This window comes from Antechinus flavipes, chromosome 1 (assembly GCF_016432865.1).
Source record: "Antechinus flavipes isolate AdamAnt ecotype Samford, QLD, Australia chromosome 1, AdamAnt_v2, whole genome shotgun sequence".
In the NCBI taxonomy this organism is placed as follows: Eukaryota; Metazoa; Chordata; class Mammalia; order Dasyuromorphia; family Dasyuridae; genus Antechinus; species Antechinus flavipes.
In genome coordinates this window covers 651,916,203-651,930,567 of record NC_067398.1, presented here as the reverse complement: position 1 = coordinate 651,930,567, position 14,365 = coordinate 651,916,203, and the positions used below count along the sequence as shown (strand labels likewise).

Sequence of the window (14,365 nt, the reverse complement as noted above, 5' to 3'; positions counted from 1 at the left end):
TATCATTATGGACATTAAGTGTATTAGTGGGAGAATTTGGCTCAGGAATATGAGTGATTTATTGTATATTGATTTTTACTGCATTTGTTTTATATGTCTCATCATTAAGTAAATGCTTCTCTTGAAGATATAATGATGCTATTGTGTTAAGCTGATTTTTTGTACTTGGAAGCACATTGGTGAAGGCTTGAGAGTTACAGGAAAGAATGATGTATATTTTGCATCATGAAGGATTTTTTCTGGGAATGCAGATCAGCCAATGTGAAGGCATGAACAAAATAGCCCAGAGAAAGAAAGTATGAATGGCTATGCTATGTGATGTTAAATGTAATTCATAATAATAGGTTTAGATCTGAAAAGGTGCTCAGACATCAATTTATTCAAACTTGTAATTTTACAGATAAAGAAACAGAGGCCTTACTCTACTCTGTATTGTTTAGGTTCCCCTGGGACTGAATCTGGTCCTCATGAATGCAGAGTTGAACATCTGAGTAGAAAATATTTCAGCCCCCTCATCCATCAATGTTCTGTTGTACGTAATATATAAAAAATAGATACAAAGTAAGAGAGAGACTAATAGAAACTGGTGGTTGGGGTGAAGAGACTGGAAAGGCTACCTGGAAGAAATGGCTCTTGAAATGAACTTTGAAGGAAGCTATAGATTAATATCTAGAGAGAGAATAATAGAAACTGGTGGTTGGGGTAAGGAGACTGGAAAGGCTACCTGGAAGAAATGGCTAGCATTAAGGGAGCATTACAGGCATAGTAGACAAACTATTTAGTAGCATAGAGATGGCTAATGGAATGTTGTGTGTGGAGAATAGCAAGTAGGTCAGAAATTTAAGAGAATTTTGAACCTTCATATTATAAAGCTTCTGAAAAACAAGAAAAAATTACTTTTGATGATAATTCAGTGGAAAAATAGGAGGAGGGTCTTTCTCTACAAATAAGGCTTGAATCTTTGGAGAGTAGTTTATATGGTATAAAGGTGGAGCACAAAGGTGTCCTCTTTAAAATCTCCCCTCCTCTACCTAATGATTCCACATCAAAGGACTACAAAACTCTGTGACTGGCATTGTGAGCAGAGTGAAGAGAGAACAGAGAGAGCTGAGGAAGGTGGGGTTTTAGTTGAAACATCAATCATGGTGTAACTGGGATACACAGTGATGCATCCTAGGGAGATCATAAGACAAAAACCAAGATACACAGGTCAATCAGCAATAGTGCTAGAGGCTTTTGGACTTCTTGGCACTGGGAACACCAGGGAGGACTTGGAAGGTCACTGGAGAGGGTCTGTGGCAACAGGATGGAAGTCTGGTATACAGTCCAAGTGCAGGACATGCCAGTGCAGTACCAGACCCAATCCCAAGGCCTGAGCATCAGCAAAGCAGAACTCTAATGATTCAGAACATGATCTTACAGTTACAGTGGGACAGGAACACAACTAAAAGCTCCAAGGCAGGAAAGAGTGCTTGTGATCAGGTTCCTCAAAGAATCTCTGAAAATAATTGCACAAAACCCCTGGAGCTTGAGACAATGCACCCTCCATCCTGGAAACAGAGCCCTAGCTTAAAAAAGAGTTAAGGGCCAATTAATAGGTAAGGAAAATGAGCAGACAACAAAAAAGGTTTCTGACCATTGAAAGTTATTATGGTGACAAGGAAGATCAAAACACACATTCAGAAGATGGTAACCAAGTCAAAGCTCCTATATCCAAAACCTCCAAGAAATATAAGAATTGGGCTCAAGCCATGGAGCACCACAAAAGGTATTTTGATAATCAAGTGCGAGAGAGAGAGAGAGAGAGAGAGAGAGAGAGAGAGAGAGAGAGAGAGAGAAAATTAGGGAAAAAATTGAGAATGGTGCAAAAGGAAATGGAAAAAGCTAGTGAGGAGAAGAATGCAAAAAAAGCAAAATTGGCCAATTGAAAAAAGGAGGTACAAAAGCTCACTGAAGAAAATAATTCATAAAAAAAAATAGAATTGAACAAAGGAAAGCTTTAATGACTTTAAGCAAAATCAAGGCACAATAAAGCAAAGCCAAAAAAAAAAAAAAGAAAATATTTTTTAAAATGTGAAATATCTCATTGGAAAATGACCTGGAAAATAGATCTAGGAAAGATCATTTAAAAATTTTTGGTTTCCCTGAAAGTCATAATAAAAAAAAGAGCCTAGATATCATCTTTCAAGAAATTATCAAGGAAAACTATCCCAACATTCCAGAATCAGAGGATAAAACAGAAATTGAGAAAATCCACCAATAACCTCCTGAAAGAGATCCCAAAATGAAAACTCCTGGGAATATCATAGCCAAATTCCAGAATTCCCAGGTCAAGAAAAAAATAGTGCAAGCATATAGAAAGAAACATTTCAAATATAGTGGAGCCACAGTCAGGACACATAAGATTTAGCAGCTTTTGCATTAAAGGACTGGAGGACTTGGAATATTATTTTCCAGAGAACAAGGGAACCAGAATTACAACCAAAAATCACCTACTCAGCAAAACTGAATATACTCCTTCTGAGGAAAAGGTGGTCATTCAGTGAATTAGAGGAATTTTCATTTTGTTGCCACAGATCCTTTCCAGGGACAGATCAATTCTCCGTGACCTTCTACAGCCGTGAATCATAGCATCTGAAGGAGTTGCAGGGAAGCCTTTGCTGACACAGGTATTGCAGACTGGGAATGAGATAAATTGGAAGCATAGGGAAGAGGAGAGAGGTCAGACAATGCAATGGCCTCTCAGAGAGATCAGAGAAAAGCAACTGCCTCTTAGTCTCTTTGTATCATCCTCTCACAAGAGGAAATCCATTCTGCAGGTCTGGGTTGGATCTCCAGCAGCTACTGTCAGGTGACGCCTGTGTATTCCAACAGCCTTCCAAGTCCTCCCTGTGTGTTCCCAGGGCTCAAAGGTCCAGAAGCCTCTAGTGCTATTGCTGATTCAGAGGTCCCACCTCATTGATGATGGGGGTCTAACTAATGCTGGGACTGGGACCAGAACACGTGGAGGTTGGGGATGGGGTGGAGGCCAGGGCTTTGTCCCAGGCAGCATTGGTACAGCCTGTGTTAGGATTGTGCACTGCGCTCCAACCCTGATTCTACAGACCTTTTTTTGCCGTCTTTCAATGTCCTCTTTGGTGTCTCTGGGCTGAAAGGTCTGGAAGCCACCAGTACTGTGGCTGATTCAGAAGTGGAGCTGGGGTCCGGGTTAGAGCTGGGCCTATGCAGGGTGGGACTCACCCCATGACTGCATATGGACTCCTACCCTGGTGTCACAGACCTTTCTTGATGACTTTCTAAATTCTTTTCAGCTGGACAATGTTCTAGTCTGTCTTTTGGGATGTTCTGGCACTCAAATTAGTTTAGAGTCATTATTTAAAGAAATTTGGAATGGTTTAGGGAGAGGTTGGATGAGTTCCTGTCTTTACTCCGCCATTTTGGTTCTGACACATTTTTCAAGCTTTATTGTTAACATTTTTTTTCTAAGTCTAGAAATTAACAAAACAATAAATCCTGCTCTGATTTGTAGCATTTGCCAATTTCTAAAATATAAATATGCTGAAATTCAGTTTTCATGAACCAGTTTGAACTGGCTTAAGCACAGACCTCAGCTTCCCCTACTATTAAATCCCAGTGACTAGCATCTTGTCAATTTAATCAGTGGACATCAATTACCTTTTATAAAGGTATATTTACTTGGAACATACAATAAACAGAAAAGTACAGACATTTTCTTTTAATATTTTGGGGGTACATTTCTTCCTAAATTACCTCTGTCTGTGGGAGAGTAGGGTCATTTTTATTAAATTTTTTTTTTCAAGTAATAAAACTCTATTTTCTTTCTTTCCTGCATCCTTCTTTGGTTTCCGGCCAGCTTTGAGTGAAAGAGAACTCATTACAAATTTATATTTAAATTCACAGAGCTGTAATTTTCAACTAGATGTTCTACTTGGGAACTTGTATTGATTTCTCAATCATGTCATAGGAAGCTCATTATTGTGATAAATTTATCATCCTAAAAGATCTTATCAGTCTTGGTGATTTCATCATTATCCCTTTCCCCTCTGATTAGAAAGAGTGGGGCCATATATTCCAAACTTCCACATATAAAAGAACCCATTTCATATATCTCCCCATTTCTCAACTGACCTATACTATTTTTATGACCTCTCTGAGACATTTTCCAGCATATGCCTGTGTCAGGCTCCTTCTTGATTACCACTTCTTTTTCTCTCTCCTTTTCAGCTTTATTTTGTATATTGTCTATTAGATTGTAAGAATCTTGAGGTCAGGGACTGTCTTTTTTTTTTTTTTTTTTTCTTTTTTCTTTTTTAAAACATTGATATTCCCAGTGCTTAGCACAGTGTCTGGCAGGAAGTAGGCATTTAATAATAATCTTTATTGACTGATTGATTAATTGATGAAAAGTCATGTTTTCCCAAAGCAATTTGCTTGGATTTCATTAGCTGAAAACAGAGGCTATAATTAAAGCTGTGTCAGCACAACACAGAGAGGTTATAGTCACTATAATTGAGCATACTACAGTTGAAAGATGTTTTGAAAGAGTTGAGCCCTGAAATTGGCAGCAGGGAGCAAAACCTCACAAAGATGAAATGTAAATTAAGCAATTATGAATTTCTATCACACACACATCAGAATGATAAAGATTACCAAAAACCTGAAAATGACAAATATTAGAGGGGCTGTGAAAAAACAGCCATGCTCATTAGTTTGGTGAAGTTATAAATTAATTAGTCTAGAGATAATGAAACACAGTTAAGAACTATGTCCAAAGAGTTACTAAGATGTACATATTTTTTGACTCACAATAGCAATCCTATGTCTGTATCTTAAAAATACCAAAGAAACCCTAGAGAATCAACTAAAAAACTATTAGAAATAATTTACAACTTTAACATGGTTGCAGGAGACAAAATAAATCCACATAGATCATCAGTATTTTTATATTTTACTAACAAAATCCAACAGCAAGAGATACAAAGAGAAATTCCATTTAAAATGACTGTTGATAATATAAAATATTTGGGAATCTCTCTGCCAAGGGAACGTCAAGAACTATATGAGCAAAACTACAAAACTCTCGGATAGGTCAAGTGAATATAACAAAGATGACAATACTCCCTAAATAATAATTTATTTAGTGTTATACCATTCAAACTCCCTATTTTACTGACCTAGAAAAAATAACAGCAAAATTCATCTGGAAGAACAAAAGGTCAAGAATTTCAAAGGAATTAATGAAGAGAAAAGCAAATGAAGGTGGCCTAGCTGTACCAGATCTAAAACTATATTATAAAGCAGCAGTCATCAAAACCATTTGGTACTGGCTAAGAGAAGTTGATCAGTGGAATAGGTTAGGTTCACAGAACAAAATAATCAATGACTATAGCAATCTAGTATTTAATAAACCCAAAGGCTTTAGCTTTTGGGATAAGAATTCGCTATTTGACAAAAATTGCTGGGAAAATTGGAAATTCGTATGGCAGAAAGAAGGCACAGACCCTCACCTAATACCATATACCAAAATCAGGTCAAAATGGATTCATGATCTAGACATAAAGAATGATATTCTAAACAAACCAGAAGAACCTAGGATAGTTTATCTTTCAGATTTGTGGAAGAAGAAGGAGTTTGTGATCAAAAAGAACTAGAGATCATTATTGATCATAAAATAGATAATTTTGATTATATAAAGTTAAAAAGTTTTTGTACAAACAAAACTAATACAAACAAGATTAGAAGGGAAGCAATAAACTGGGAAAACATTTTTACATCCAAAGGATCTGATAAAAGTCTCATTTCTAAAATATATAGAGAACTGATTCAAATTTATAATAGTTCAAATCATTCTCCAATCGATAAATGGTCAAAGGATATGAACAATTTTCAGTTGAAGAAATTGAAACTATTTGTGACCACATGAAAAGGTGCTCCAAATCACTATTGATGAGAGAAAAGCAAATTAAGACAACTCTGAGATACCATTATACACCTGTAAGATTGATTAAGATGATAGTAAATGATAATGATGACTGTTGGAGGGGATGTGGGAAAACTGGGACCCTGATACATTGTTGGTGGAGTTGTGAATGGACTGAACCATTTTGGAGAGCAGTTTGAAACTATGCTCAAAAAGTTATCAAACTGTGCATACTCTTTGATCCAGCAGTGTTTCTACTGGGATTATATCCTAAAGCGATCTTAAAGGACCCATGTGTCCAAAAATGTTTGTGGCAGCCCTCTTTGTAGTGGCAAGAAACTGGAAAATGAGTGGATGCCCATCAATTAGAGAATGGTTGAATAAATTATGGTATACAAATGCTATGGAATACTATTTTTCTGTAAGAAATGACCAGCAGGATGATTTCAGAGAAGCTTAGAGAAACCTACATGAACTGATGCTAAGTGAAATGAACAGAACCAGGAGATCATTACACATAGCAACAATAAAACTATATGACAATCAATTTTGATGGACCTGGCTCTCTTCAACATTGAGATGATTTAAATCAGTGCCACTTGTTCAGTGATGAAGAGAGCCATTTACACCCAGAGAGAGAACTGTGGGAATGGAGTGTGGAACACAACATAGCATTCTCACTCTGTCTATTGTTATTTGCTTCCATTTTGTTTTCTTAGTTTTTTTTTCTCCCTTCTTGATTTGATTTTTCTTGTGCAGCAAGATAGCTGTATAAATAAATATATGTACATAGATTGAATTTCACATGTATTTCAATGTATTTAAAATGTATTGGACTACCTGCCAATAAGGGCAGGAGGTGGGGGAAGGAACATAAAATTTGGAATAAAAGGTTTTGCAAGGGTCAATGTTGGAAAAATTACCCATGTATATGCTTTGTAAATAAAAAGTTTTAATAATAAAAAAATAGAAGAAACATCAAAGATTCTCAATAAAAAAAAATCCATATATGCAAAAATATTTATAGCAGCTCTTTTTTAAAATAAGAAATTGGAAATTGAATGGCCATCAACTGGAGAATGGCTGGAAAAAATGATGATGTATGAGTGATAGAAGACTGTTGTACTACAAGAAATAATAAAAGGAACTGGTTCAGAGGATCCAGGGAAGACATATGAGTTCATGCAATGTGAAATGAGCAGAATCAGGAGTCAACAAGCCAAGTCAACAAGCATTTATTTAACAAAGTAAGTGTATCAGGAACTATGCAAAGTACTAAGAATATAAGTCCAAACAACAAAAAAACATTCTCCCTCAAAGAGCTTGTATTCTAATGGAAGAAGACAATATAGTTAACACATCAAAGGAGCATGAAAACTGAAAAGCGTGTGTGTCTTTGTGTGTGCATGCCTGTGTGACCACACACAAGTGGAGATATTTGAGAGACTCAAGAGTGAAGTCCAGAGAGAAATTTGAGATATGGCTGGATGGGCACTTTCTCAAAATAGAGGTTTTGGGAGGAACTGCCTGATAGGCGGAAGGGACTTCAAGAATGGAGGTGAGAATGTAAGAAGGCTTTGGATAAAGTGGACTTCCAGGGTGAGGGGGCCAAAAGGGAAAATGATTTAGGCAATAACAACAATGAAAGACAAACAACTTTGAAAGACTTAAAAATTCCAGTCAAAGAAAATGGATGATAAAGTATGTCACTCATCTCTGGACAGAAAGTTGACAGAATCAGAATGTCTGCACTCTTGTTTTTTCCTGTAAATGGCCAATGTAGGTATTTGTTTTACTTGACTTTGCATATATATTACAGATATTTTGTCACTGGGGTCTCTCCATGACATAATCTTTGAGAAATAAATGCTGTCAGAAAGGTCAAAGAAAAAATCAAAGTGGCTGGACCTCCATTTTGGTTCATGTTTTTAGTAGGATTGATCAACTCAAGTCCCATGAAACATATCAGGAAAATTAATTAGCTCAAAAACTCCCAAACTTCTTGAGAGAATTGGTCACTTCAAATAATACTTATGAGAGTCACCAATTTAAATATCCCTCAAGATCCAAGAAAGATTGCTCAACAAGTTGGGTCCAAAGTAGATATAGCCCAGTCCTCTTTGGAGAACCACAGCTGGATCTTGAGGGACACTAAATTCTGCTCCTGGCTTTTATTTATTCTGCAACCAGACACTAGGTTACATCTCTCTGTACTTTCCTTTCAATTGTTCATTCTTCTTTGGTGATTCCATATAGGAACACAGTTAGATGGGGCAGTGGATAGAGTGCAGGGCCTGGAGTCAGGAAGACTGAGTTCAAATTTTGCCTCAAATACTTACTAGTATTTGGGTAAGTTATCTAACCTCTTCTGTATCAGTTATGTCAATTGTAAAATGGATATAATAACAGAAAGAATTATCCTGAGATTGTCCTGAGAATGAAATGAAATAGTATTTGTAAAATGTTTTGCAAGCTTCAAAATTTTATATAACAATTTGTTGTTAATTAGTTATTATTACTTTATCATGTGATAGGGATGGAGCATTCTAACTCTCACTGTTGGCTGGTAGGAGGCAAAGAATAGAAACTTAAGTGGACATTTCTAGAATCAAGTGGATAGCTGTTTTGTCTATATAGCAAAGACCAACTCTTTCAAAATTACTGACTTGCCTCTGTCTTTTTAAGAGGGTGATCTTAGAGGACCTTTTGAGACTTAATTACTTAGACTTGTTTTTGGTTGGAATCCACTAGGTAATTCCCCATTTCTCTAGAACCTCCTGAGCTTGTTAGGTACTCCATAAACCTGACCCCGCATGTTTTTGTCACTAGTTTCCTGTATCCTTCCTCTGCCCCTCCTTTATTTCACTTCCTACCACCTCCAAGTTCCCTCCCCAACCTGCACCCAAGAATGAAGAGTTTAGGTTGCTTCTTGTGTCACGGTGAGATAGGTGGGACGATTTTGGGCCAGGAACAGAAGTATCTGTGTTTCCACGTAAGTTTCTATATATCTATCAGGAGTCAGAAGTGTTGAGGAAGGGAATATCATTCATTTGGACCCTGAGGGCAAATATACTAGGTTGGTACCTTTGGGATTCTGGATATGCTTCTTGGTAGCAGGGTTGTGGGGGGAACCTGGGACTGGGCTGATAGCTCATTAAGTAAATCACATCTCATGTTCAGCCTTCTCTCTTAATACTTCCTTTCTCTAAGAATTTTGTAACTTTTGAAGTTGTGGTATTTTTTACCCTCCTGACCATGGGCACTTCACTTTCCAATCCTAAGGATCTCTGAGAATCTGGAAGAATAAGAAAATTTCCCTATCCTTACCTCTGAAACTGAGGAAAAACTTTGACCTCTGGGATTTCCTAAATCTTGCCACTGATCATGCTTGAATTTTCTTGAAGTGCTGGGAGCCATGTAAATGGCTAAAGAGAAATGAGTCCTAAACTAAGAATGGATGGAATTTAAAAGGTTTAAGGAATCAAGATCTTTACTCTTAGGAGGCAGAATGGTTGTATTGTCCCTACTTAACTATAATCCCATCATTTTTGCCTTGTGCAGGAGATAAGATCCAGTTGAAAGAATTAGGAGGAGGTCCTTACCCTCGCAGTCTGACCTTGCGCCTCAAATGCCTAACTTCTGGCTTCCAATTCAAGACAAGCATATTAGGCTGGTACCTTTGGGACCCTGGACATGCCCCTCGGTGGCTGTCTAGCCTTGACCATACATCTTCAAAAACCAACGAACATCGTATAATTTCCTCCAGAGAGGACAACAGCAGCCAGATTTTTCTTCAGATTAAAGGCCTGGGCCTTGGGGACTCTGGCCATTATCACTGTGCAAGAAGGGTGGGTGATGGAAGTGACACAGACAAGCTGGTCTTTGGCCCTGGGACAGATGTGACTGTGGAGCCTGGTGAGTGCCTCCTCTGCCCTAGTCCTAAAGGAAATAGTTCATGAAAGTCTGGGCTTGACTCCAGGTCCTATAGTCAGTCAGTGCTAGTGATCAGATCAGAACCAGAGTCCCCCATTTTTCAGACCTCTCTTTCGACTACAAAGCTGTGTGACCAGAGCTAGTATACCTTCTCTGAGCAGTAATTCTGGTTATGGACTGTGGTAGGTTATTGAAAGGATTTGAGTCTCAAAGGCTATGGAGTTGGGATATCCATATGTGAAATCCTAAGATCCCTGACAGCCTCAGTGACAGTCAAGAGTAGGGAGTCTTGGGAGAAAAAAGGAGCTGTGATCTGGGGGGGCAACACGGGCACGTGATCTGGGTTCATAAAAGTTGGGCTGAGGCAAGGGCTGGCATCTGTTTTTCACAATTGCTTGGGCTCATGAGTTTTTGCTCCATAGAAGGGGCCAGACCTGGGCTGAGAGGGGACCAGGAAGTGGGTGAGGTTTGCTTTTCACATTTATTTGGTTGCATGTGTGCCTGCCCACAACCGAGTCTGTTGCAGGCTGGCAGGATTACCTTGTAGAGACCACCTGAATGACAGGAAGTCATGGTTTGATTGCAGGACCTCGGGCCCCTCTGTCACCCAGTGTGTTCCTGGTAAGGAGTCAGGATGCTGTGGCCTGCTTGATCAGTGACTACTATCCCAAGGAACTCCATGTGTCCCTGGCCTCCCCTAAGGCCTCAGTCTCAGCCCAGGCCTTCACTGTGACTCCCACAGCCCATGGCACCTACAGTGCCATCCAGATTGGCAGGATTGGTGAGAATGACTCAGTAACCTGCTCAGTGCAGCACCTTGGGAAAGAGACCCTTGTGTCCTTCCAGCCAGGTATGAGCAGTCCCTCCCTGGGGATGGGAGGGGGTACCAAGAAGGGGCATCTTGTGCTTTGGAAGTATTTTATGGATCATTGAGGGACAGAAGCAGGAAATAGGGAGGAATATTGTAGTGAGGAGGGGCTCCCTAGATAGTAGTCGTGGTTGGACCAAAGAGTTCTTGTTTAGGAAGTTTCATTCTAGACCATTAAAATATTCTAGGTTTTCCTTTCTGAGAGAGGGGACTCTATAAGTTGGAATGAGATTCCAGAATAATGGATGTGTGTGTGGTAAGGTTGGCTAATGAGGAGTATCCTAACTCAGAAAGTCCTGGGCTCAGTGGATCCCAAGACTATGCCTGATGATATCATTCTGTCCTCAGACCTTGTGAAGTTGCAACCATCCCATCCTGATCAGGAGTTTACAGGTGAGTTAAAGGCAAAAGGGTAGAAATAATGAAATTAATCCTGAGCAATTTGATCAGAAGTGAGACCATTCTCCAGCCTGATAGTATCTATAACTCCCTTTGTGATAATGTGATATTCCAGGGTTCCTTATGGCCATGGTCGTGGCCCAGGACATATAATATTGTATAAATAACCTAAATTTAGAGTGTGTGCAGAATGGCTCAGTGTGGGTAATGATTCAGGATCTGAGGATGAGACTTGTGAAGATCTAAAATTTAGGAAACATTCCAGTCTAAAGTTTATTCTTGTTCTCATTGGCCTTCTCAGCTGCTTTGGTTTCACTTTTCTCTCTCTAGAGCTAGCCTGGGTTAAATGGTCTCCTAATGTTTTCCTGACTTCTACCCTAAAATCCTTTGGTTCCCTCCCCCTTCTCCATTTCTGGACTATAGGTCTTCACCTTAGGTAATCTCCATCTTTTCCCTTTTCTACTCCTAGTTCTGTGATGCTAAATTTCAATGAAGAAAATCAGCAAATGTGGGTTGTGTGTGTCTTTGGTATTATTTCTTCCTGCCTCCTTCAACCTTGCTGCAGGTGCTATCCTCCCCTTTCTCTCATGTATTTTCAAGATCTGCCTCAATATTGGCTCTTTCCTTCTTCCTATAAACAAGTTTGTCTTTCCCATCCTCTTTATTTTTTATTGTCTATTCAGCTTACAACTCATCTCCACTTCTTTAGTGCTAAACTTCTATTAGAAGTTATCTGTAACCATTGCCTCTGCTAACTCACTTCTCACTATCTCCTGAAACCTGAACATCTGGCTTCCATTCCTAATCCCTGTATACAAGAGTTTCTCTCAATAACTTCCCCTATCCACAAAATCCACTGCTTTTTTTCAATCTTCAACCTCCTTGATCTATTTGAAACTTTTGTCACAGTTTATTATGTATAATTGAATCACCCTCTCCTCCATTGTCCTTCAGATACCACTCTATATTTCTGTTCCTCCTCCTTTCTAACATTATTCTTTATCCCTTTATTTCCACTATTATCATATTAGCACAGGTCCTCATTATCACCCTAAAGACCACTCTGATACTTTCAAAGATCTTTCCACTTGTATTCTCTCTTCCACTTCTTTCAACCTCTAGTTTGTCAATTCTTTACTCAAAAATTTTCAATGGCTTTTTTCTCTAAGATAATATTCATTCTCCTTTTTGTTTTTGTTTTTGTTTTTGTTTCTGGCATTTGAGAACCATCACCATCTGATACCATCTTTATCTCATTCTAATCTTTGCATTATGCTCTAAGCAAACTGATTCACTAAACACTCCACATGCCTCTACATTTCTTTGCATTTTCTCAAATTGGGACCATGGACTTCTCAGTGTCTTCCCATGTGTTGCTGGATTCTTATCTCTGTAAGCCCAATTTAAAAGCCATTTTGGCATAACACTTGCTTGATCCCCTTTTTTTGAAAAAGATTTTCTCCCAGTGAATTTCACATAGTACATCCCTAAGGTATTTATCAAGTTATAAAATAAACTATGAATATCTGAGTTGGTGTCTTCTCCCCTCCTCCCCACCCCCCGCCCCCTAGAGATTATAAGCTCTCTAAAGGGAAGGATTGTATCTTATTTAAACATTTTATCTTGCCTACAGTCTAGTGTAATTACTGAATTAAAGTTTAAGAAATTATAGTTAAATGAACAACTTAAGGGTCTATGATAATTTAAGAACTGAGAAACTATAATTTTAGATTATATGATAGAGCAAAGCTCAGGATACATGGTTTAGTGTTTCTAATATTCCAGGACAAAAAAGATATGATAACTTGGTGGTAAGACTGGGTGATATTCCAAGACTGTGGGAAATGGTGTGCTCAGAACATGGTTTCCTATAGTTCAGATTTGATAAAGAACTCAAGATCCAGCGTGTTTGATAGCTTAAGATTCAAGATATATAAGAATATAGTACTCAGAGTGTGTAATGTGCTAGGGCACATTTGAGATTCCAATGGGTGGTTTCTCTAATTGGGAGTCAACAATGAAAGTTTGCTTAGTTTATAAGGACCTATCACTGACACTTCACTAGCTAAACTGATTAATAAGGAGGAAACTAGGAATGTTTCTGTTATATTTTGTAGGCCCAGAGAACGAATGAATTCACGAAAACAAAAACAATTGTTTGATGTAATGGTCTGGGGCTTGAGTTGATGCACTGAGGTCCCAAGCACGTGAGGCTAAATAGTAATTGGACTATACTCTCTTAATATATATGCTTGGAGAAAGAATGGCCCCTGCCCACTCTTTGTGCAAGTCCTGATGTGTTGTTTAGGAAATGACATTTTTGGTGGGTGGAGGCAGGGGAGTGGAAAAGGAAGCAGAAAGAGAGGCTGCTGGCTGGCATCTTGTCACAGCTGCTCGCATTGCTATTGCGATCAGCCCTTCACCTCCGATCCCCCTCTGCTAGCTGGCTTCCTATTGCAGCTGCCCATATTACTATTGCAATCCTTCTTCACCTCTACTGAGAATAAAGATTGAAGATTTTTCCCTTAACCTGAATTCCTGACTCCGGCTGATTTTAAATACGCAGACATCACAGTTTTACTATGGTCAAAGCACCAGGAATACAAGTAAAAAAATGGACAGAATCCCTGCTCTCAAGAAATTCACAATCTTGTAGGATGGGACAACACTTATGGGAGATTTACTGTAAATCAAATAGCTAGGGACCATAGTGCTTAGAGACCAGTGGCAAAACAGATAGCAATTCATCTTTAAGATTATTTCTTCGATAAAACTATATCTGTTTCTAGTGCTGAACCATTTGATAGTAATAAAGACACTGGTGTCAAAAATTTCCTTCTCTGCATCTTCAATAGCTGTAGCTGCTGAGGAGCTGAATTCTGTAACACTTGCACAATGGGATCATTTGGTCAATAGTTGAAGTTAATGGTTGTGATGGTGGCACGGGATCAAGTTGCCTGGTATATGTTGCCCCCTGTTTCTCTCTTGAAGTGCCCCATTGCTTAAGCTGGGCTTGATGAGGTTCGGTGCAGGGCAGAGAGTTGTGGGAACCCCTTCTGGTCAGCACAGAGGTTCTTGGGGAAGGAATTCACAAACCTGAAAAGTTAGACTGGCAAAAAGAAGCTTATTGTTGGCTTTGAGAAGTCAGCTTTTGCTAGGAAGACTGATTTCCTCAGTGGCAAGGTCCCAACAGAGATAAAATTCCTAGCAGAGAAATCTTGGCA

The 14,365-nt window shown here is 38.8% G+C and overlaps 1 protein-coding gene across 1 annotated transcript in view; it reads left to right on the top strand.

Annotated features, from left to right (window-relative positions):
* Positions 1-14,365, top strand: part of LOC127548021 (immunoglobulin gamma-1 heavy chain-like) — a 42,120-nt gene that overhangs the window by 24,830 nt on the left and 2,925 nt on the right. Inside the window, exons 3-6 of the mRNA XM_051975180.1 lie at positions 8,890-8,933; positions 9,503-9,856; positions 10,461-10,724; positions 11,091-11,135. Of these exons, the coding sequence (XP_051831140.1) occupies positions 8,890-8,933; positions 9,503-9,856; positions 10,461-10,724; positions 11,091-11,135 (707 nt within the window). The remainder of the gene's footprint in view (positions 1-8,889; positions 8,934-9,502; positions 9,857-10,460; positions 10,725-11,090; positions 11,136-14,365) is intronic.